Source organism: Bombus fervidus, chromosome 8, assembly GCF_041682495.2.
Source record: "Bombus fervidus isolate BK054 chromosome 8, iyBomFerv1, whole genome shotgun sequence".
Classification (NCBI taxonomy): domain Eukaryota; kingdom Metazoa; phylum Arthropoda; class Insecta; order Hymenoptera; family Apidae; genus Bombus; species Bombus fervidus.
In genome coordinates this window covers 2120501-2145015 of record NC_091524.1, presented here as the reverse complement: position 1 = coordinate 2145015, position 24515 = coordinate 2120501, and the positions used below count along the sequence as shown (strand labels likewise).

At 39.5% G+C, this 24515-nt stretch overlaps 1 protein-coding gene across 2 annotated transcripts; it reads left to right on the top strand.

Moving 5' to 3' along the window:
• Positions 1 to 392: 392 nt before the first annotated feature.
• Positions 393 to 24481, top strand: Galphas (G protein alpha s subunit). Of its 2 annotated transcripts, XR_011800469.1 has the most exons (11): positions 393 to 2440; positions 3361 to 3436; positions 5417 to 5471; positions 6473 to 6592; positions 9712 to 9809; positions 15369 to 15423; positions 15524 to 15597; positions 16081 to 16260; positions 16353 to 16557; positions 16633 to 18340; positions 18418 to 24481. XR_011800469.1 is itself a non-coding variant. In XM_072008917.1 (10 exons), exons 1-10 carry the CDS (start codon positions 2302 to 2304, stop codon positions 16777 to 16779), a joined length of 1149 nt encoding a protein of 382 aa, XP_071865018.1. In that variant the 5' UTR covers positions 393 to 2301; the 3' UTR covers positions 16780 to 24481. The 2 variants fall into 2 exon arrangements, 1 of the variants encoding a protein (XP_071865018.1); XM_072008917.1 differs by having other exon boundaries at positions 16633 to 24481.
• The last annotated feature ends 34 nt before the right edge of the window (positions 24482 to 24515 follow it).

Sequence of the window (24515 nt, the reverse complement as noted above, 5' to 3'; positions counted from 1 at the left end):
GTAGTAACGTCGGCAATGTTGGTAATAATTTAAATACCGAATAAGAGAGGAACTAATTGTAACTGAAATAAATATCGCTAGATCAAAAAGAAATTTTCTATTACATTTATATTCAAACGTTTACGTTTCGGTATTAACTCAATGAGAAAAATAGCATATCTATTTTAATGGTTACGGTGCCTAATGCGTCGCTATATTCGTCTATTTACTTGGTATGAATATTTATATATACATGCACACACATATGGACTGATCACAGCGCAACCTATCATATCTATGGAACTAAACACGTATGGTTGAATGCAAAACTACAGCGAAACGTGTATGTGCACGAACATATCGCATACATAACGATTTAGTTTCAATAGATGGCACAGATAGCGCTACGGTCAATGCATTAACACTTCACACGACAGATTGTTGGCAGTGAATCTATTGAAAAATTCTAGACAAGAGATCGAACGTGTGACGGTGTGTACCTATTAGAGAAGATTTTTCCAGGATAAAAAAGAAGATCGTGGAACCGAGGGCAGGGTACTTAGAAGTCAGGATACGAACCTGATCCATCTTAAGCGCGGTGAGCCGCCGCGCTGGTGGGCCTAGCAGACGACATGTTGGCTACAGGGAGTACTTCGTGTCGGATGTTTTGGTCACGAATTTCCTCGGGGATTGTTGAGTGAGGAGAGTGAGCGAACGCAGTGAAAGCGAGGTGGAAAGAGAGTAAGACCACTCGAGGGTGTGTGCGAGAGAGGGCACACGGTTGGATTCCTCGAGTGGTGGTTGTGCTGTGGTGGTCGACAAGAAGTCCGCGGAGAGGGGTAGAGGCTAACGAGAAGTCGAGGAGGGGGAACCCGGACGAGCCCTCGAAAAATTGAGGAGTCAACGAAACGAAAATCAGAGAAGGAAGAAAAGGTTGAGTCGATTCTCGGTACGGGATCTCCTTGTGGATGAAAATCTGGAAGAACGGTGTAGAAAATCGCAGGACAGGGAAGTAGGAGAAAAAAATTCGTGAGAACGTAAAAAGAAACGGTGGAGACTGCTCCAGTGAAATCATCCTCCTTATCTATGGGAGCTGTCGATTCCACGACTTTGTTCGATTTGCTCGAATAACGAGGTAGCAGTGTACCGGAGCCGATCTATTTTAACTTTTCGTTGTTCTGTCCGAAGGGTAGGGGCTGCGTAGTGAGGCAAGGCGAGGTCGAGCTGTCGTATGTCGTATACACGCGTCCGAGTCCCTTCCTCCTGAAACGATTTCGCGTGTCTCGTGTTCGCGGGCCATCACAGGAGGCGCATCGGACAGTGCACGTCAACCTATTATCCCAGTCCCGGTCTTGCTCCCACTCTCGAGCGCTGATCGTGCCTCGTGCGTACTCCCTCTATCACAACCTGCCGCGAGTGTCTCGCGGCCGGTTTTCGTCAGTGTTCCAACCGAAGATTCAGAAGTGATTTGATTCCTCCTATATCGTCGGTATTTTTTCATCGAATCTGCAATCAATTTAATCGTGCTCGGTGTTGCACGATTCGCCTATATTCTTCTGAGTGGATCAATTTCTTATCGGGCCAGGTGTCACGACCCCGTAAACCCGTCATCTTTTCAGCACGACCGATTGCTGGTAGAAACTCCGGCATTCGGCGATCATTTCGATCCTATCTCTTCTGTATATTCGTACTTAAAATACGCACAAGAAGTCGATCGTCGTTCGAAACCAGCGTGTTGGACCAGCAGCACTGTCGTCGATCGTGTGTAGCTATGGTTTCGCGGGTAGTGCGAGATAGTGAAAGAGAAGCCGTGAAGTGAATCAAGTGTGAGTGCAACGAAGAGAAGACATCAAGAGATATACATACGCGTAGTTGTTGCTAGTGTACAAAACGGAGATAGTAAACGCACGACAGAGGCAGAAAAGGAGAAAGACCAGCGCACGAGAGAGGGAGTGCTACTGGAGGAAGAGGGAAGGACGAAACTCGAGTGTGGAGAAGCGCGATACGGTGATAGATAAGTATCGAGTGACAGACACGGTCGGAACGAAGGAACGAACTTGCAGTAGGTATATAGGTACTTGGAAAGGGAGTGAATCTGTAGGAACTGCGGTGCCAGAGGGTATACTTATCGAACGTCACATTTACGCGAGATAAACAACACGCGCCGACGGTAGACCCGTTGCGCGAGTCTATTCTCCCTCGTTCGAGAGTAACATAGTGGCGAGATACCGTCTTTCTCTAAGCCGAGAACAACAGAGAACTACAGAAGTGGAAGGGAAGAGCGAAGAGGGTGAGCCGCGCGTGTCTCTCTCGTGGTGTGTCATGGGGTGTTTCGGCAGCCAGAGCAGTAAGGCCAGCCAGGATGACAGTAAGAACCAGAAAAGGCGGTCGGATGCCATTACCAGGCAATTGCAAAAGGACAAGCAAGTTTACCGAGCTACCCATAGGCTCCTTTTGCTTGGTAAGTCAACTTGTTAAACTTTCCCTTTTTTTAGAACCTTCCATTATTACTTTGATGACCTTTTATTTCGTGGATATCTTCGGTTATCACATGTTCCTAGTTAAATCTCTCTGTAGTTAAATCTCAGTGCGTTTCGTTAAAGATGTGTTTCCTTTTTTATCTATTCTTTTTTAGATACGGTATACAGTCTATATCTATGTACACGTGTCAGAAACGGAGAAAATTTCCGCTAGAATACCAGTTGAATCGGCTTCGATCACCAATTTTGGACAAAAAGCGAGTCCGGTCAGAGGATAGGCCGAACATTATCGCGATGTTCAGCAGCGCGTAATTCAATTTTATCGATTATCGTATGAGCCGGCACCCACGAATATCCAGCGGCTGGCTGGCTCATGTTGTACCCTTTTCGTGTCGCTCTCTTCGTCTCCTTCTTCTCCTTCTCCCGAACCGGAGTCTTTTTCACATAGTCGGCCGATGTGGGTGTGCGCGTGCGCCCTCACACATGTATGCACACCATCTACTTATTGCGATACTTAACCCAACACCTAGCCATTACCTTCCTATTCTTCGTTTATGTAGGTCGTCGTTCTAATTCGATGTGTGGACGTGTGTTGTGTGTTGCATATAGTTGACTCGTAGCTGTAGGTTACGAAGCAACAGCTGTTACTGTATTGTTTCCCCTGCCGTCTGCAATTACGATCCCATTCCTATTTTCCAAAAAAAGATACGATAATATGTCGCGTCTTATGCGTTCGTCGAATAGCTTTCCAAACGATCGTTCAAAAAATCACTATCGATCTTTAAATATATATGTTTAAACCACTGCTTCTTAACCGTTTTCGCTTTTAAACTTGAACGATGTTCTTTTTTTATAAAAGAGAAAGGAGAAAAAGAGAAATTGTTCTTTTTTTATGTTTTAGGAGCGGGAGAATCGGGGAAGAGCACCATCGTCAAACAGATGAGGATATTGCACACGGATGGTGGCTTCAGCGAAGCGTAAGTTTCATTGCTCCGTTACAGCGTTATTACTTTTAAGCCAATCCAACATTCGATACTATTCGCACAACACGGTAATGCCACCGGTACATAATCTTCAGTCCTTTCTTTCTTCCCATTAATACGCACTCGTGAATGATTCAACCTACGGTTAATTCGATCCATCGCGTGATTACAATATCAACACGTGGTTCAAGCAAATTATCCCTCGCATTTTCTAACTTTCTTTTCTTCTGGTTGCTTCAGCTTTTTTCTTCGCGATGTTATCGTCGTAATTATTTCAAGAACGCAGTTCTTCCGTAAATCGTCAAACGAATACGCGTCTTTCGTTCACTTTCGATACTTTTCCTTTCTTCTTATTCGGTCGATCCGTTTTCATATCCAGCTACCGTTTGCTAGGAATCAATTAAAATCGGCTTAAAAATACAGTCGCGAAACGGTGCAAACTAGATAGAAACAAGTCGTTATCGTAAAAAGAATGTCGGTACATCTATATACGTGGAAAATCAGGAGCAACTAGATAGGATGAAAACGATGTGCAAACAAACGGGCTCGGCCCGGTTCGTGTGTGTCGTAAATTCTGTCTGCCTCCGGCGCTGATAACGGACCCGAACGCATGCCTTATTACTACTTTTGCGGTGATTTTTTTTTTCATTCGCCTTTTTTCTCTTCTTTATTTTCTTGCTTACTCATTCTTCTTATCTGTCTTCTTCTTGTTTCTTTTTCTTTTTATCGGCGATATCGGGATTAATACATTGTTCGGAGTTGTTTCCACATGAATCGCGAAAAGTTGTTTCTATCGTCGAATTTAACGGACTCTTTTTTGCTAGCGACGCGATTCTAAGAAGCATTGCGTGTTCGACGCGCTCGTTGCAGATTTCGCTTGTTTACTATGGAAACATACCGTATAACCTTGTGTATTTTTAGTATTTTTTTCTTCTTCCTTTTTCTTTTCTACCCTCTGGAGCTTTTTTACACGTGTACGAATTAACATCATTCTCGATTATCTTCCTCGCCCGCGTTTGTATATGCTTGATAGGAGCCCATGAAATCCACAGACACCTCAATCGGCTGCAATGAAGTAAATAGCGTTATGTAAATATATCTACATTTGCAGTAGCAGCTTTTGGAACAGTGAGACTTTTAACGTATAATCCTACTAAGCGGCAAAATCGTTGGAGTAGGTAGTCGTTCGATTATTTTTAGCGTTGTATTCGAATATCGCGTGTAACAGTGCGAAGCCTTTTAATTCGCGGTCACATACGTCCGAAACGTCTAGAACCGAAGGATCACCAGGATAAGGGAAATCAGAAATACGATGAAAAGTAGGGAAGTAGACAAAAAGACAAATTTCTAAGTATCATGTGAACAAGATGCGAAATTGCGGCGGCGATATACAGAATACATAGCATTGTGCGTAAGGAACTTGAACGGAATAACAACACTATAAAAATGGGAACCTGTATTAGATTGCAACTGTCGTCATTTTATAATGTACGTATGTGATACATGTATACGATATGCAAGAGTCTTAAACGACTGAACTTTGCTCGAGTGACGATAAGAGCCTGGCACAGGTATCCCTATGAAACGAGCGAAGCCCACATGAAAATTCGATGCTACTGTCCCATAGTTGTGACGGCGAGGAGTCGGTCGCATCAATCGCCGGTATTAGATTCGCAAAATTTCCAGTGTGTCTCCAAATCGACGAAATCGTTATACTAAAACTGGCGCGATGCCGTGCGATCTAAAATTACCGAATGACTCGAGTGCCATTAATAATGAAAATACGCGCATATACGTGGTAAATATTGCTCGAGCCTAACTTGTTTCGATATTTCTTTATATAATCATGATCGAGTCATTGGTTTCTTTTTTTACGCACGGCATTAAGAGTATTCAACGATGTACACAACGGTGCATCGATATTGAGATCGAAGGATCAAACACATCGTTTGTTTCTCACGCTGTTCTGTGCAGGGAAAAGCGGCAAAAAATCGACGACATCAAAAGGAACATCAGAGACGCGATATTGGTAAGAATCCCTTTTGGATATTTGTTTATGCAATACCTTTTCAAACTTTGCGCGGTACCCGCTACTCGACCGAGATTTTTTCCTTTACGCGTTGCATTTTATTTTTATTTCGCTGTGCGGATTTTATAATCAACGAACTACTATCCTTCGGGATAAATGGTGAAACGCGGAGCAGAACATAAAGTAGCTTACGCTGTATTATTCTTCTGTTTCTCTAAGACGATTGGTCTCGGCAATGGTTTGTTACAGCCTTATTAAAATATCGTTCGGTGGCACTATTATGCGCACATGTGTCTTGGCTAACGATAACGATACAACACGTTTAACTCTCCGAAAATACCCTTTCGGAGTAATATTCGTAAAACGCGTCGTATAACGCGGCGTATTCTGGGAATCTAGTGATTTATAGCTAAATCGATACGAAGCGTTGGTGTTTTCTACAATACGGCAGTATTACGGTATTGCCGAAGAAAACGTCTCGGGCTATGAAATCGAACAACTTTTTAACTTACGTTTTAACAGAGATAAAAACCTTGTTCCGTAATACCTATCGAAATGGCGGTAAACGCGTCCGTTTTGACGGGCGTCTCGTCATTAACGTTACGTGATGCGCCCGTAAATTCGCAACGGTTTAACACCGTGCTGAGGAGAGCAGCGCGCTGTCATCAATTTGTCGTTCGAGGCCGTGTTTAGATACGCGTATCGTCTGTAACCTTGCAATCGCTTCCGTATGTCGGGTGAATGTAATAGACAAGCTGCCCCGTGGCACTTAAGGATTATGAATGACATATTATCTGCGCATGTAACGATAGATACGGCCGGGATGGAAATTTCGCATACGCATCGCAATCCCGCGAAGAATGCACTTTCTTTTCCGTTCGCGATGGACGTTGTCGTTAGCGTAATCGTCGTGGAATTACGTGCATATGTATGCTATACGATACATCGATGCATGTGAACAGCGTGGCTTCCTTTTTTTCATTCGATGCGTTCCTTTTCAGACGATAACCAGCGCGATGAGCACGCTAACGCCACCCGTTGCTTTGGAAGATCCGGCGAATCAGAGCAAAGTCGACTATATCCTGGAGGTCTCGTCTGCCACGGACTTCGATTATCCCCCGGTGAGTCACAGCCAACCTATTTGTTCCGCGTGCCGTGTGTACCTTCTTAATGTAATACGATGAAAAATACGCTCTAGTTTTGTACGAGCGGTTCGCTTTCGTCTTTTCGTTGAATGAAAAACCGGTGTCTCGGGCAGACGAGGAATTTTACTATACAGCGCAACGTAAATGACTTATGAGGTTTTATAGCGTTGGAAGGATGAACAGGATTATAAGGGTCGGTGGTAAACAATCATGCTAACCAATTACAATGGATTGTCCTTTTCTCAGGGCAAGTATGATACTCTTGCGGTACCGAAAGTTTGTTATAGCTTACGATACACGTTGGTAGCATTTCTTCGCGTGAGAGCCACTGCGTGGCATAATCGGTGTTTACAATGTTTACACAGCCATCGCATATGTGGTGTGCTATACAATGCTCTGGCTATGATGTGCTGCGCCATTCGCCGCCTCATGTACAGAATGCGCTCGTAGATCTTTGTGTCGATCGACTACCGTGCGCCTTCGATTATCTGATACTTACCATCAGTCACGATAATGATCGACTTTTAATAAGAATTTTCAAGAGCAATGTTTCTTGATTTTCCTGTAAAATTTTCCGTACTGTCAAAACGAAAGAAATTCGAATATATATTCTTAGAATCGCAACTTGACTTTCGTCTAGGATAAGTGTCCGATTTTATTTTATGAAACACATTGATCGACTGTTTCCACGCATGACGAATATATTTCGCGATATACGATGGCAAGCGGTAGAATTAAATTTTATTACCGTGATGATTTTAATCAAGGAGAGCATTATTTCGAGGACACCAGACGTGCGTTTATAAGCGGCAGACGTACGACAAGAATGTTCTGGTATGGATCGCGTAATTTCACAAGCCGCGCGTACAATGAATCGTATAGTGAAACTAGATAGGGGAAAACAGGGGAGGGTGTACCATTAAAATATTACGACACGAGCGAGCGCGGTACACGTTATTTAACCCGTTTAGTCATTTTGTATTCAGGCCAGCAATTCTGCCGCGCCTCTTTGGAACGTGCGCTGAAGTTACTAGCATGATTTATCCCTTAAAGATTCTCCGATTTGTTGTTCTTCTGTATGATGTCCGCGCTATGTCGAATTTGCCGAATTTGCCTTATGTAATTTGGATCGATGACACGGAGAATTTATCAACGTGCATTTTTTCGACGGGCCGGCAAGGTCCTTCAAGGCAGACAAGGAAACATCGAACAATACTTTCGGTGATTCCCCTCAATCGATTTTCCCGTGACTAATGTCCCCGATTATCGTTTCCTGATACATTTAAATAGGAAACGTGGTAGGTATAGGAAAACATGATTCGCACCGTGCGAGGCTAGATCGAAAAGACGATGAAAAAGATTTTAGGGGTCGAGGAGGCATTGACATCTTCTGCAACCAGCTGACTGGACTCACTCACGGACCGGCGTTGTCGAAATTTCTTTCAGTTCGCGGAGAATAATGATTTTTCGCGTGCCAAGAGGATCAGACCGAGATTTCGAGAACTACGAAATCCCCGAACGCTCCGAACTGGCGAAACGACGTGGCGCATCTCGAAATAAAGTCGTCGCGACAAAATAATCCATGTGTTTTGCGTCATTCACTGGCAGTTGTTGGTACGTGTGTACGTATGTACTTTTACGTATCTCTGGCCCTGGTTGTACAGGCGCAAATTGTCGTAGTTTCTTCTTCGCTACACGCGATTCGACACTATAACCATCGAAAACGATGCATCCGAATTAATCGAATTAAGCCGTTTGTTACCAGCAGAGTTTCGAGCTCCCACGTGACGCTACTTCTTGTTCTCTCGTTGGGAATTCTGTCGGATTTTTACTCGACAGAATGTTTCATCGAAATACCTTAACCGATGGATGGAATACACCTACGAGTATGGTAAAGATAGTCATCCGCCCGTCGGATAAGGTGAGGGGTCTAAATTTGAATTTCCACCGTGAGGATACATTATACAGTGAAAGATATGTTTATGCGTGCGAATAAACATGTCTTTGTATTAAGAGGAAGTTACCGGGCAGAGGCTACCTTTTATTTTGTTCCGCGGCTACGTTCGACGAGCCGTGTCCAATTTGTCACTGTCGTTTCGCTTTTTGCATATCTAGGCGTCGCTTGTTGAGAGTACGGAAGTTTATTTCGAGTCAAATTCTACACCGAATTTGACCGTAACTCTATCACCGGGCGCATCTGTGCGGCTAATTCCTGTTTTACGGAAATACGTCTAAATAAACGTTGAAATGTTTGTTACAGACTGCGGAGAAGGCTAACACCTATCTGAAATTGTCTCTGTAGACTGTTTGTCTTTTTTGGTTCGAAGTACTTTTTGAAAAAGGACAGGAAAATCGAAAATATCGGAGTTTGTGTAGCGACTTGGAGGTTGAAAAAGTTGACTCGGACTGCTTTGAGATCGGAAACATCTCGAAAAATAAAAAATTTAATAATTCGAAGATGTTCTCGAAAGGCTTTCAACGTGACTTTCCGCTTTGATGCGAGAAGCGCATAAATTTACAATTTGTTGGTTGCTTCTCTTGACAAATTAACGTTTGCCTGTATCTCGATTCTTTCGAAATTAAATCCTATTCCTTTCGAAAATTATCGCAATTGCCGGTTGCTTTATTTTCTATCCGACAACGCTTCGGCAATAGATGCTATTCGAATATTTATCTTGGCTTAGATACCTGATCGATATCCATTTTTATATAGGAGCGGATAATACGCGTGCAAAGTCGGTGACAGAATTAAAAATGAAAATATTTCTGTCGATAACGGACGTGCTTCGTGGCTGCCAGTTTCGCATAAGTTACGCTCCGAGTCGTCTTTTTCACTGGTCCAACTGTGACGCTGTATATTCTGTTGTCACGATAGTGATCGGGTTCGAGCCAAATTTTCCATTTCGTCAGAGCCGCACGTTTTTTAGATAATTAATGAGACACGATAGAAGCGGCCGCCAAACTGTGAACTTATTTGCAAATCACCCACGGATGCGCCGTCAAATAATTATTTATTTTTTAATGTTATTTCCGCCATTTTCCATTTCATCTCGATGGTTGTAATACGTTAACCGAATTACAATTCATGTTTGCAGGAGTTCTACGATATTGTCGAAACCCTTTGGAAAGACCGGGGCGTTCAACAGAGTTTCGAGAGGAGTAATGAGTACCAACTAATTGACTGCGCCAAATAGTGAGTTATCCTTTGTTTGTACGATCATTAAAACGAATTTAATGCTACACTAAAGTCAAATCTGTAAAATTAAATACTAGATTGTACATTTGGGCATTAAAATAGAATACTTTTCGGAAAATGGATTAGTTTGACTTCCGAATGGATCGTATAGTATAGTATAGTATAGTATAGTATAGTATAGCATAGTATAGCATAGTATAGCATAGTATAGCATAGTATAGCATAGTATAGCATAGCATAGCATAGCATAGTATAGCATAGCATAGCATAGCATAGTATAGTATAGTATAGTATAGTATAGTATAGTATAGCATAGTATAGCATAGTATAGCATAGTATAGCATAGTATAGCATAGTATAGTATAGTATAGTATAGTATAGTATAGTATAGTATAGTATAGTATAGTATAGTATAGTATAGTATAGTATAGTATAGTATAGTATAGTATAGTATAGTATAGTATAGGATAGCATAGCATAGCATAGCATAGCATAGCATAGCATAGCATAGCATAGCATAGCATAGCATAGCATAGCATAGCATAGCATAGCATAGCATAGCATAGCATAGCATAGCATAGCATAGCATAGCATAGCATAGTATAGTATAGTATAGTATAGTATAGTATAGTATAGTATAGTATAGTATAGTATAGTATAGTATAGTATAGTATAGTATAGTTTACTATAGTATAGTATAGTATAGTATAGTATAGTATAGTATAGTATAGTATAGTATAGTATAGTATAGTATAGTATAGTATAGTATATACGGTAAGACAGATCGTGAAGTGTCCAATGATAAAAATAAGAGAGCAAAGTTATTGGCCAGGTTCGTAGCATCAAATAGCTCGTGTGCTCGAGTCGCAACACACGGTTATTCTAATTCGCCCCGGGACTGATATGATTACGATAAGAAGTACGTCTGATAGCATTTATACGATAATAATGAGACCGCGAATCGCGTCGGATTTGCCCGCGGATTCGTCCGCTATCCTTTCAACTATTCCGCGCGTGCCAGACGAGTATAACCTGAAACGAGAACTCGTGGTTCCGTGAAAAAGTGTAACGATTCGCCTATGTATTCGTATCTGTATTTCTGGCTGTGTGAGTATATTTGTATTTGTTATCGTATCTGACTTGTAAATAGTCTGCAACGCGGTTGGATAAATTTCGGAAGCGTTCTCATGACCGCGATACATATGGTATATCCGTGTATATTCATGGGCCTGTGACACCGATTTAATGCCAATGGAGACAATGCCTTAACGAGGTAATCGCTTTAATAGGGGCCACTCGTTTATCTAGGGGTTCTCGATGAATTGGCCCAACCTCGAACTTTTTTCACGCTGTTCACTGACACGGGAGCTGTTTAGGTACATACCGGTCGAACATGCTGTGCTTGCTTTTGTTCCACTCTCTCTTCTTCTCTCTTCTTCTCTCTCCCTCTCTCGCACTCCGAACGATATTTTTAACACTGCACACATAAGATATTTGTTTTTCCTTGTGCGTTCCACCTGTACGGAGTTCGATAGAGTTTGTCTAAAGATGGTAGCGAGGTTCAAACGGTTCTTTAAAAGCTTGATGCAACGTTTGCGAATTTGTATTTTTTCTAGTCATAAAACTATAATATGATAAAGTTTGAAAGGCGACGCCTTCGTCGAAAGTGTGTTTGACGAATTCATATTTACCGCTTGAACGGTTAATAACAAGTAGATAATTGGATGAAACTGGAAACGAAGTATCATGAAGATCGTGACGCTGTGTATTTGCAAAGATATATTACTTTCGGCATTCTCCTTTTAAACGTCACGTAACTTGGAGGGAATAACCGCCGACCCGATATATAAATGAGCGAAAAGCTGGTCCGCTGCAAACCGTCCCAGTCCAGCAGATCACTTTAAACTGTATCCCTTTGAAAATTACATAGGTGAGGCACAGGTTGTTGCACTGAATCGTGAGCAAAGAGGCGTGAATCTCGAGTGTAAACGCGAAACTTATCCACTAAACTAACAAACCCGAACATGTGACTTCGTTTGCTGTTTATCATTTCGTCAAATACTTTAATTAGGCAGAACACGCATTTTATTTGGCTACAGCCTCATTGACTCTCTCTTCGTCTCCGCATGTATAATTACCATGAATATCCTTGTCGTTATTATCATCATCGTTACACTGTCAATAATGGGAGAAATTAAAGCGTTTATCGTTCAATTGATACTCCCGTGAGACACGAAACGAGAATACTTCGGAATACGTTCACGATCGACGTTTAGCAACGTGCCAAATAGTGTCTCGCGTTTCACGGCGAGATCGCATCAAGATCACGGCGATAGTTTTCGTTTCTGTTAAAAATATATTAAACCTAGTTACATTTCGGTTACTGCACCTCGTTGGCCGATGTTTGTGTGAATCTTTTTAACACCCCCCCCCCCCACTTATCCTGGTTTTCCTTCGTTTCTCTTCTTTTCCTCTTTTTCTTGATTCTCTCTCGTCCTCTTGTGTATCGAAATAGAAAGAAAGAGAAAGAAATCTCTCGATAAAAATAGCGTATCGTATTTTTAGGAAGCACTGCTCGAGAGATGTATAACGGAGAGATTCTTGTGGACCCCGGGACGCTAGATTGTTGTAATTTCAAACGCCTGTTTGCTAAACATTAGATAAGTCTCTCATTCTTGATTCGTGATCAAGGAAACAGATTTCGAGTTACGCAAAAATTGGTCAGTTAGAAATTAATGGGTCAATTCTTTCTTCCCTTCTTTTTGAAAAGCAAAGAAATTTAAAGTGAAACTGTCTCGAATACTTGTATCGAAGATGAAAGGAATATGGACCAACGGCAAGCTTCCTAAAATATCATCGAATTGGAGTTGGTGCACAGCGAATAAATATTTGTGCGACGTGAATAAGAGATCGCTATGCGCCAACGCCTGATTATCGATTGTTGGTTCAGTCACAGCCATTTCCGGGTTGAACAACTGTCAGATTTCATGCATTAAAATTCGCAGGTGAAGCGTGTCGCAATATTATCGCGATTCAGATTCTGCCCGTATCTCCTTTGAAGCCCAACGAATTGCGCTGAGAATTTAATTCGTCGCGATATCGTTTTCAGTATCGAATTTTTGTTTCGGATTAAAAATAAAAAAAAGAACTAAAAAAAGAGTAAGGGAGAGGGAGAAAGAAAAAATGCAGGAGAAAGAAAAAAGAAGAGGAAAAAGAGAAAACGAGCGCTGTACACGGGGAGAATCGAGTAACGTGTCAATTACACGATGGGATACCTCGGCACACCTTAAAAAAGGAAACACGTGTCTCTATATATAGACGCTGGTCTATATGCTGGGATCACTGATGTTGCCACACATAGTTCATGAATGTTTAGGTCGATAACAATCTTCTTCCGTGCCATCGTCATGTTAGATAAAAACCAGTATTTTTTATCCTCGTTAATAACTTTCGATGCCACTGCCTAAATATAGATCGTGAAAAAATCAATGAGATCGTTTCAGAAAGTCTTTGGCGCTTCTGCAAAAGTTGCCGAGATTTTTTTCTGTAAAATCTTTTCTGTAAATCGAGCAATACGTCGAAACTTTTCCGTTATATCGAAGCAAGAAGGAGCAATTGTTGGGTTCTTTAAATATTTGCAATTCGAATCAACCGATCGTTTAAGATGAAACAGAATGTTAGAAAGCGTCGAAATCAATGTAAAAAGTACGTAAAGGATGCTCAACGCGGATTCGATCTGGTCTACTTCATTTCGTTACTTATGCAACGAGCCGAGCATTGTTTTGTAGTTAGTCTGACCTCGTTTAAAATCCGCGAACCATTTATCTTCTTGAAAGTGTTTCTTATTCTTTTCATTATCCTACGCATTATCGTTTATACAGGACGATTGGTTGAAAAGTAAACCCCGGGAAAATTAGAAATTCCTAATTCTTTTATATGTTATATTTTCTATAAAAATGAAATATTTTAGCGATCGGTGCTTTTGGATAATCTAACGCTGGGATCGTGATGCAGGAGGAGTGTCACGCTTGTCATATCGTTAGAAATAACATTGTTATAAAGTTGACTTCAAGGTCGGTGAAGTTACACCGCCACGGTAACCAGAAAATCGTTCTGCTGTAGCCAGTGGGTCACGACCTCCTTCCTCTTTCGATTCTCAGGAGGTCGATAACCTCATTTCTGTACGAGCGCGCCAATTTCATGACCTACCTTTCTCACGAGCCTACACACGAGCCACGTAGACCTTTATCCCAGGGGCTTCCCTCCAGCTCTTCCGTGCAACTACTTGCCGAAAATCAATTTCTCCGATTTCTAGTTCCTCGAATTTACTCGAGGAGCTAAATTTTGGTTACTCACGCCTGTTGAGGTCAATGAATGTGTATTAATTGCTGTTGCATCTCGTGGTTCATTTTATCCTACCTTCCTGTCTTTGTACCTATGAAAATCCCTTTCAATTTTTTATATTATTCTCTATGACGAAACGATATCCCGTAGATATACGTGTAGTAGAATCAACAATTTTGCAATTCTTTACATCTATGATATCTTAGTAACGTTATCTCTTTCAAGTTTCGGAATATTTCCAATGAAAAGGGTGTCGTTGTCTGTACGGCTATTTAATATCCGGGCCGGAGAGCAGTGCAAGTGTCTGTCAGTAAATATATTATCACCGTCAACCGACTGTGGAAGGTTGCATGGTGGTGTCAAAGCAAAGACCCACCCCTGTAAGTTCTCGCGCGTACAACATACACCTGTACAGGGAGCTGGTATACATACGCGAAGCTAAGTCTGTACGTACGATTGATGGCGACCAGCGGTGGCAGTGACCCATGACCCGGATTGGAAACTGGGTGCTAGAGAGGCATAGTCGGCGAGGCCGAGAGGGCGAGAGTTGGGGTTAGGATAGGACACTACCGAGAATCGATTTTCCCCCTTCGTGCGCTCTATCCACCCTAGACACTAGCCGGGGAGGGTCTTTCAAGAGAAACGGTGACAGCAGCATGAAAAAAAGGAGAGAATTCTCTTCGTTCGGTGTTCTCTCACCCTGCTCCAGCGTTCCACCCTTTTCCTACAGCCACTTCCGTTTTCCATCTTGTGTGTTATCGCGCCACTTTCGATACACAAGATTCTGCAGTTTCCATCTGGACGGAAAGTTCATGAACGAAAACTATTCTGCACTCACCAAATGCCCAAAAGAAATACTTAGGAATATGTTTTGTTTTTTCCTTTGGTTTAAGGTAAAGCGTTGATTCGGTTTTCTGGTTTGGCGTCGATTATAAATGTTTTCGTTAACACCTCACAATTGACAATTGTTTGAAATTTTTAACGATGCTAGGGTAAATCATAATCACGCGAAGCGACTCTCACGGTAACAATGCTGTTAACTAGCTGTGTTTATTATCGGCAATGATCAGCATCGGTGGGAAATACTTGCACGTTGATCAAGGCGTAGCTCGTTATAGCACTGTCAAATCGATTACATTGCGAAAATTTACATTTAGGACTATGAATACTGTAGGAAATGTGTGTAATCGTTTCTTCCGTTCTCTGTTTCAGTTTTCTAGATAAGGTAGCCATCGTTAAACAACCGGATTACACACCCACAGAACAGGTAATAACAAAACACAAAAAAAGGTCGATACAAGGTTTTAACACGAAACCGAAAATGTACAGATTTGATTCGAATGATAAATTTGGTCGATCTGTTGCAGGACATCCTCAGGTGTCGAGTCCTTACGTCCGGTATCTTCGAAACGCGGTTTCAAGTCGACAAAGTAAACTTTCAGTAAGTCCTAAGCTACTCGCTTTACTCCAGTGTCGTCTAACTATATATAGACGACGTATTACAGTAACATCAGTCGACGGTAAATATAACGTAAAGCAGCGACGCGCACCTCATCCCGGCGTGTATATTACAGCTATAGACTTACGTGCTATACGTGCAGCGGAATCGGTTAGCCGCGTTAACGCCTCCGCAACTTTATAATATTTTCCCTTTTTGCCTTGGTTCCCATTAGCCCTCTCCCCCTTCAGTTAGATCCTGTGTTTCGCATTAACTCTACGGAGGAACATCCAGTCTTTATCGGTCCCTTACGGAATTTCATCCCGACAGAGTTAAATTTGCGGATCAATTCTAATTTCAACTTTTTTTTTAGCCGTAGATGGTGTTATGTAAAATGTAAAATATAGTACACGAACACGATCCTTTGCATGCATTTCGTCCATAAAAACGTTGTAATGTGTAGCATCAATGATTGCTTGTTTGTAGTATGTTCGACGTTGGTGGTCAACGTGACGAGAGGAGAAAGTGGATACAGTGCTTTAACGATGTAACGGCAATCATATTTGTAACAGCATGTAGTAGTTATAACATGGTACTCAGGGAGGATCCAACAAAGTTAAGACTCAGAGAGAGTTTGGACCTCTTCAAAAGCATTTGGAACAATCGGTACGAATCGGTTTAATTGCTTGGAAATATTCACAGTATGATAAGGTGTTCGCTCGAAATCTTCGTTACATGACCGTTCTTTCCTTTTTTAGGTGGCTTCGCACAATTTCCGTAATCTTATTTTTAAATAAACAAGATCTATTAGCGGAAAAAGTAAAAGCGGGAAAGCACAAATTAGAAGATTATTTTCCAGAATTTGCGCGATATCAGACACCGGCTGAACCTGGGGTAGTGCCAGATCCTTCGGAACCTCCTGACGTTATGAGGGCCAAGTACTTCATTAGAGACGAATTTCTTGTAAGTACATCGTGTTAGATATTTGAGCACAACTTTATTAGGCGAACAATAAATTTTCCATCGGACTGTTTACAGCGTATAAGCACAGCCAGCGGAGACGGTAAGCACTATTGTTATCCGCACTTTACATGCGCCGTCGATACTGAGAACATCAAGAGAGTGTTTAACGATTGTCGGGACATCATTCAACGGATGCACTTGCGCCAGTACGAGCTCTTGTGACTTCGTTCCTGCCGACATATCCTGTCATGTATTCGTATAAAAATTACGGTAGTGCTCCACCCTGAGCTAACTCGAGTCAAACCAGTCGTACCGTGGGCGATCTGAATGGTATCGCGATGTACGATGATATACATTGGTGCGTGGAACTCTTCTTCGCGTATCTGAAGCCGTTTAATTATTCAGAAAGTAACGTGTCGAAGACTCCGCGTGTACGCATACATGACTGATGGCTGCGAGTCAATCGTTCTTCTTCGACAAAGAATTCAAGGAGAAAAGTTGATACGCAGCGGTTAGAGGTTACCTAAAAAAAAATCTGTCTCGCAATGGAGAGAATAGTTCTCTTTTTGCACAGAATCGCTTACTATGTCATTGGTGTACAAGCAAATTATGCCCTTGCGCATTCTACTTTAACGATCGTTTCGACATAAAAAAAAAGAGATATCTCGGGCATTTCGATCACTCGACTCCGTTTTTAGGTTTCGTCGAGAGTGTGCTGAACGTCGTGATTGGGGGTAGGAGAATAATATTCATTGCTAGAAAAACACGTGCAATTTTAACTATTACCTCGTTAATTTTATTCTTATTACGCATCAATTCGTTGATAAGAGGAGTGGGAGAAAGAAAGAGAGCGATTGAAAGAGAGCGAATGTTCTAACGTGGTTCATTGTTATAGATTAACACGGCGGCAATCGTGTAACGACTTTTTCGTCCGGCACACTCGTCGCGTTATTATCTCGTTCAGATTTAGTATTAAGAATGTTTCCTAAGACTTAGGTAATTTCACCGATAAAAATCCTTATCGTTGAACGTTTCTTTACTCATTTTTCGAATCTCTATTTTTTCCTTGCCCCTTAAAACAATTTAATTATATGATATAACCGTGTTTATTGGTAAACTAATTTTTTCGAATTTCCGAATCTCGACCTTTAATCGCATTGGCCCGACCCGTAGGAGTCTCAGCCGCACCTTTTTACAAGAAGAGTATTTTGTGAGATTTTACAGTATTTCGAAGAGCGTTTTAATTATATAACTATGTATCAAATATGTACAGGGTGACCGTCCACGGATTCATGTTTTTATGTGCGTTTCCTATAAATCGAGATTCCTCACTGATATCGTTTTTACTGATTTCCATTGAACTACTTTAATTCGTGTACTTAGGCACATATATTATCATTGTAGCTAGTATCTACATGTAAATCCTAAACGTACGCAAGAGAAATGTGCCACGTGGGAAATTCATTTTACACGTACACTTTTGACTATAGCGTTAGGCTCCAGCATTACAACAATCAAAGTACGTCAATGTGAACGTTATTACATACGGAGATATAATATGTTGCTTATTTATTCGACTTCGTAACGTAAAGTCCCGCGTCCCGTTTTCGAGTAAATGCTTTATGTCCCGAGAGTATGCAATGGTAACATGTACAAATTTCGATCGATTCATCCAAATGATCAGTTATCATCGGAACTTCTTAGGGTAAAGTTTCCTGAACCAAAGTGCGATGTGCGAATTTCTTATCTCAAGTATCTTTACTATTTGGACACCCTGTATATGGTAAGTCTCCTATTGTTTTCTTTCGAATCTTAATCGTATCTTTCCTTTCACATATTTTTTTCTCAATTTCATACCAGATCCAGAGGACGAGAGGAGTTTGTACGCGTGTGCAAACTGCTTTGGAACTACGCGCATTGCGGCTATATCTCGCACGTGCGTACACACGTGCATTCTACTGCTATAAATATATAAAGTGGTGAATTGATACACGTATTAGTAACAGAAAAAAAAGATAGAAAATTCTTCGTGGCAGCACGTTCACTCGCATACATACACCCTCGTACCCCTAGATTAAGTGCGGGTTACTGATCTGTGTAACATCTACTTTTATAATAGGTAACGAGAGTTTTTTTTATCGTCAAATTAAACTGAATAAAATAGGGATACGAATAAGCCACGTTCCGGTTTATGTAACACGACGTAATTATTGGGGCATCCGGTCTTACTATCCTTATTATCGTCTTGTTTCAAACATTTTTCTAATAAATTTGATCATGTTCATTCTTATTTCTTCCTTTTTTCTCATTATGATCGACCACTTCTTTGTAAAGCAGAAGAGATGAGAAGAAAATTGTGCATAGAACATTTCGCGGAAGTAAGACAAACTCTGGCAGTTTGATTGATATTTCCCTTTTTTATTTTTTATATGACTACTCGGTCTTGTGACGTTTACTATTTTTTCTTTTTCTTTTTTTTTTTTTTGTGAAACTTTACAACAATGGATCGTTTTTTTTTCGTGTTCTTTGTAAACTGTTCTTATCCAGCAGTATGGATAATCTGATTATTTTTACACTTTGTGGCTATCGAAACGATGAGGATAGAAATTCCGGACATTGCATAACGGTTACTCCGTACATGCTGACAAGCCCACACCCTCATAAATGTATTCTCATGTAATATCAATATATGGGCCCGTGTGCATACATATATATGTATACCTATCGTACTAATACATAACTGACAAGCCATAGTTTGTAACGGTATTTATAACTTTACGAAGTGTTATTTTTACTGTAAAACTTGATGACAGATGTAAGAGTGAAAGTAAGGATGTTAGGGAGTGAGAGACAGCGAGCCTGCAAGTATACATATATAATATTACCTGTCAATGAAACTTCCGTGAAACTTTAATGTTCATCCAGCACAAAGAAATATGAAACATCATTTTGTGTATGTCAGTGTACGAACGAGTAACGAGTATTGCGTAATTAGTATTGTTGCGAGCATTCTTATGCGTTTTATTTTTTCGTTACGATTTTATTTTCTTTCCCTTTTCTTTCGAATGGAGAATCGCGTTCATCCTAATTTTGAATGTTTTATTCAACGGTATTGTACAACAGAAAAAAAGGGAGAGAAAAAATACAGTATGATTGACCATAACGAAAGGAAAAGAAAAAAACAAATTACATACAAAAATGTATCGAAGAAGTATTGGTAGATTGATTATCCGTTTTCGTCGGTTGCGATACAATAAAAAAACATACGCAAAAGTAAAAGATAATATATATACTTGCTACTTGAATGTAAACAAAATTTGTAAGTGTAATGATGATCGACTATTGTATGCGCGTATGCAAGCGAGAAACAAACGGATACCGAATTAATAACTAACTAATAAATTTTACGTGGCCACGATTATACTGATATAGATATACATATATACATTATATATACTTACATATATATATTATATATATTGTATACATACGCCGATCGCACAAGTTCTTTTCTTTTATTGTACGTACAATGTACCAGGCATGCGAATATGTACATGTAAAAATAAGCGGTGCAAGTAATTATTATTTGTAAATACAATAATGACAGGTTCGTGCGAATGGGAAGCAATGACGCATCGATAACAGTTTGTCGAAACTGACTTGAAATTGTGCGTTTGGTTAATGGATATATACTATTCGGTGCAGTGTTCATTATTGGAGAACATCTTGTGTTTATAGATCGTTTAACCACGTATAGAAATGTGTTTGCATTTAAATATTTTGACAACGATTGTGTCTATTTTTATTTTTATTTTTTTTTCCTTTTTTGGAACGTAACGAAGAATTGTCGAAGCGTCTTTTTTTGTTTTCGTCAATGCTGAAACAGAGTCAAAGGGCCCAGTCGTGTTTTGTATGAAACGAACCACTCCCTATTTCTTCTTTCCTCGCGATCCCCGTCGTGCAAATGCAAGTCGTCGATAAAACACGATGCAGCACGTCGTCCACGAAGCGCATTATCCGCTTGCATTTCGCAATACTCTTTGTGGACCACGTTGCTAAGAGAGCATTGCCTTAAAAAGCGAAAGTCAAAGTAGATGGAATGGGCATAGTTGGAATCGTCGTAACGAGAGATAGAGATACAAGATCTGATGAAGCAACGTTAATGGTGATTACCGTCGATAAATAATTAAATGTTCCAGTTAAATTCGATTCGTGGACACGATTGCATCATCTAGATCTTTTAACTGCCTCGGAAAGAACGAATCACCGAGAAAAAATATTGACATCCTGATTTTCAATTCGTTACACCTTTCTAACGAAGTCATGGAACGTTTGCTCGTAGATAAATACGTGTTTTATGCTATCATGGTCGCGTTTATGTTAAGGATACAGAGTCATTTATTGTGATCGTCTTATCGTTAAACTGTTATTCGATAAAAAATTGTCTCTACACGGGTAGATTTTATTGAAACGGAAAATGTAGTTATAGTACTATTATCATTATTCTTATTACCATTTATTATTGTTATTATTATTATTATTATATTATCATCGCTATCATCGTCATCGTTTCATTGTCATTATCATCGTCACTCTCATTATTGTCGTCATTATTATTGTAATTAACGATTACTGCTGTAATCATTGTTAAAAAAAAAGCTATCTTCGGAAGAAATTAGATTCATCTATCCAATCTAGAGTAATGTATTTATTTAAACTGACCACGATCAGTGCAGATGGAAAAGTGAACATTGTAACGCTGTGTTTGAATTGTGGTTGTCTTTCCAATAATAGATATATTCGTCTTTCATACATCGTAGTTATTTCTGTTTGAAAAGGGAAACTTCGATCTTTCGTTATTGAAAGAAAGAAAGAACGAACGAAAATCTAGAAAAACGTCATACTTTTACGACGAACATTTGTCAAAGCTCCGATCATAGTCCCATGCATAATTCTAATACGATTTAGTAAGAAACGAAGTTTTCAGAAGTCTTAAAGCAAGGCGAAGGTCGTCTTAATGCAACGTGAACGACGTATACATCTGCGTATATGCATAGAGACTGGATAATCGTTCTCAAAGTTGTCGGAATTAGTAAATCGATGACGCATGCACGAATGCATGAAAAGTCAATAAGTTCAATCATTTGAGATTACAATAATCGTTCAAATAAATAACAATGCATTTTCTACATGTGCAGAGATGTGAAGATACTATTTTTATTTCTCGTTAAATTATTTTCACCGAGAAAAACAGAGGGCCAGGAGAGATGGAAACGTCTCTCGATCGAATATGCGTACCAATCTGTCTTAATTGATTTCAAACAAACATACGTACATTGTTATTTTCTTCGGTTTTTTTACTTTTCGATATCTTCCACAGTAAAGTAGAATTAATTGCTTACGTCAAATAATTATGACTTGCCTCGGAAAGTTCTTTGAATATTTTCGCTAATCGTTTTGATGTATGTAACGAACACGTTCGTGATTAACAAGCATTTTATTAGTAGAATGAACGTGTAAACGTAATACGGTCTTACCGTGAAAGTATCACAAAATATCAAGAGCGGTTCCCTGTAAATTCCCCAAATGACGACATAATCTTTCCAATACCACCACTCCATCTTTCCATCCAGTCATTCGAATTTACGAAAAGGCAATTAAAAAATGTTCCACTGTCTTTTATCTAAAACATCTTGTCAACCGTTATAAGTCATGGTTGCAAATGGTCCCTGATCGTGAATCGGCCTGATGTAACACTTATTTCAATTGTTTTGTTGATTCTTCGTATTTGATCGGAAATCAGATTGCTTGAATAGTAATCTTACATTGGGAAATCGTACGTTCTTTTGTAATTTTTCGTTGATGAGATTGCCGGGTTACGATGCAACGTAAAACCACTTTGATTCGAAGACTTATTGGATAAAATTGTGAAAGACAAGAGAAGGAGCTGTCTGTGCCTCGAGCGTGGCAATTATCCCATTCGTTAAACAATAAACAAACACACGAGAAGAGTTATGGGCCACATATTCTGTCGGAGTAATTTATATAAAAATATAGCTACATGTATAATGATCGATCGTTGGTGTTGTCCGAAGTCTTTTTTCTAGTTTTTGTCGCATTGTTCGCTAGAATCCAAAACGTTCAAGGATCACGAGCATTCGTTTGATACGAGGATAATATCGTTTTATTAAATTACGGAATTTATCTCCGAATAAATAAAAATGAACGGTGATTGAAGTGAGATGTTCTAACTTGGAAACTGGCGAACATTCTATTGGATATTGCAGTTATTTGAAAACTGATTAAAAATTATGTAAAAAGAGAAGGGAATATATCTTGGCGATCTTAGGGATGCAAAAAAAGAATAACGGATCACTTAATTGTTCGTGTGTAAATGTATTCATGTAATAAGGGATGAGAACTGAGAAACTAAGAAAGAGAGAGGGTGAAAAGAGTTTTACCAACTCGTCAATAAGTACGTCTACCCTCCCTTCTAAATAAAAAAAAAAAACCGAGTTTCCTCCCTGATTCTTAATGACTTCATTGTTGCGTGTATCTTAGAAGTATGTTTAGCTGAAGACTTAAGAAAGAAACTATTGATGCAGACGCAAAACTAAAAGCGAAAGCAGGAATCGTTGGACAGTAACATTTGAATAAGCACTAATTATATACGAGTGAATGGATAATAACGCGTATACAGAAAGAAATATACACATATACAGAAAAATATGGAATAAAAAATACGTGTGATGTAAATGAATAATAATACAAGAAATTCGTTAGGAAATGAAGTTAAATGTTGCCCGCCCCATGATTTTTCTTGGTATTAAAATGCTGTGTCCGCACGAGAACCAGCACGGAGAATTTCTTTTTTAAATCCTAGACTAACGAGTATCTATGATATAACTGCGTAATAAAAAGGCAAAGAAAGAAGATACATAAGCCGACAAATATTGCGTACAATCCAATCAAACGAAAAGATATGGTTGCTATATAAAATATGTGAACAAGTATTGATCGCCTGAGTCGTTTAGTTGTCGAAGCTATTTAAGTAAAAATCGTGGGGTGGACATGTAGTATATACAATAAACTGATATATATATAAATAAGTATATGTATATATTTATGTCATATAAATATATATGTATATTATATAAGTATAATTCATGTTGAGTTAATGCGATCGAATAATTCCGCGTGTGTGATAGCCAGTGTGCATTAAAAAAAGGAAGAATGATCCGTACGACTGTAAATGTGTTTTTAAATTACAAGAAGATACAAAAAATATTTCATTCTCATTCTGTGATGACTGTCTGAATATGAAGGGAAAAAAGAAATGTTTTCATGGATTTATGCTGATTAATCAATTAAATTATTATAGTGAGTAAAGAGTTCGGCTCGTGTTGTATTAATTGTGCAAAAGGAATAAAAAGAAACCATCTGCAAGTGTGAAGATACGTGCGCCTCGTTCGCTCGTGTGAATAACATAAACGTGTTATGTCCGTATAACGTGTGTTAACACGTGAATTATATACACTATTTAAGAAAGAAAGGGAGAACACGTACGCTATATCTGAATGCAGAAAACAAACAGTATGATTTGTATACTGTATAACTTTAGTCGTTTATTATTGATTTCGAGAAATGTGTATAAATTATTATGTGTAATTAAACAAAGATCATTTAGTAAATTCTAAGAGTATATAATATATACATATATACTATACAAAACTGAATCACACATGTGCGCATTTGCGCACGTGCACATATACAAAACACAAAAAACATACAAAGAGATATTGTGAAAATTACAAAACTAACAACACTGCAAGGCCACTGTATAATACATTTGTGTAACTAAAATAGTGATGGTACAATTATGAAAATTATAAAAATACAATAAACACTTACCGTATGTCTTATATACACATATACTATCTAAGTGCTATTTAAGCCAT

Excerpts from the sequence above, each read along its gene's own strand:
- Galphas (XM_072008917.1), top strand. The coding sequence starts at position 2,302 with ATGGGGTGTTTCGGCAGCCAGAGCAGTAAGGCCAGCCAGGATGACAGT. Across the intron at positions 6,593-9,711 it reads CGGACTTCGATTATCCCCCG|GAGTTCTACGATATTGTCGA; the intron begins GTGAGTCACAGC and ends TCATGTTTGCAG. Across the intron at positions 15,424-15,523 it reads ATTACACACCCACAGAACAG|GACATCCTCAGGTGTCGAGT; the intron begins GTAATAACAAAA and ends GATCTGTTGCAG.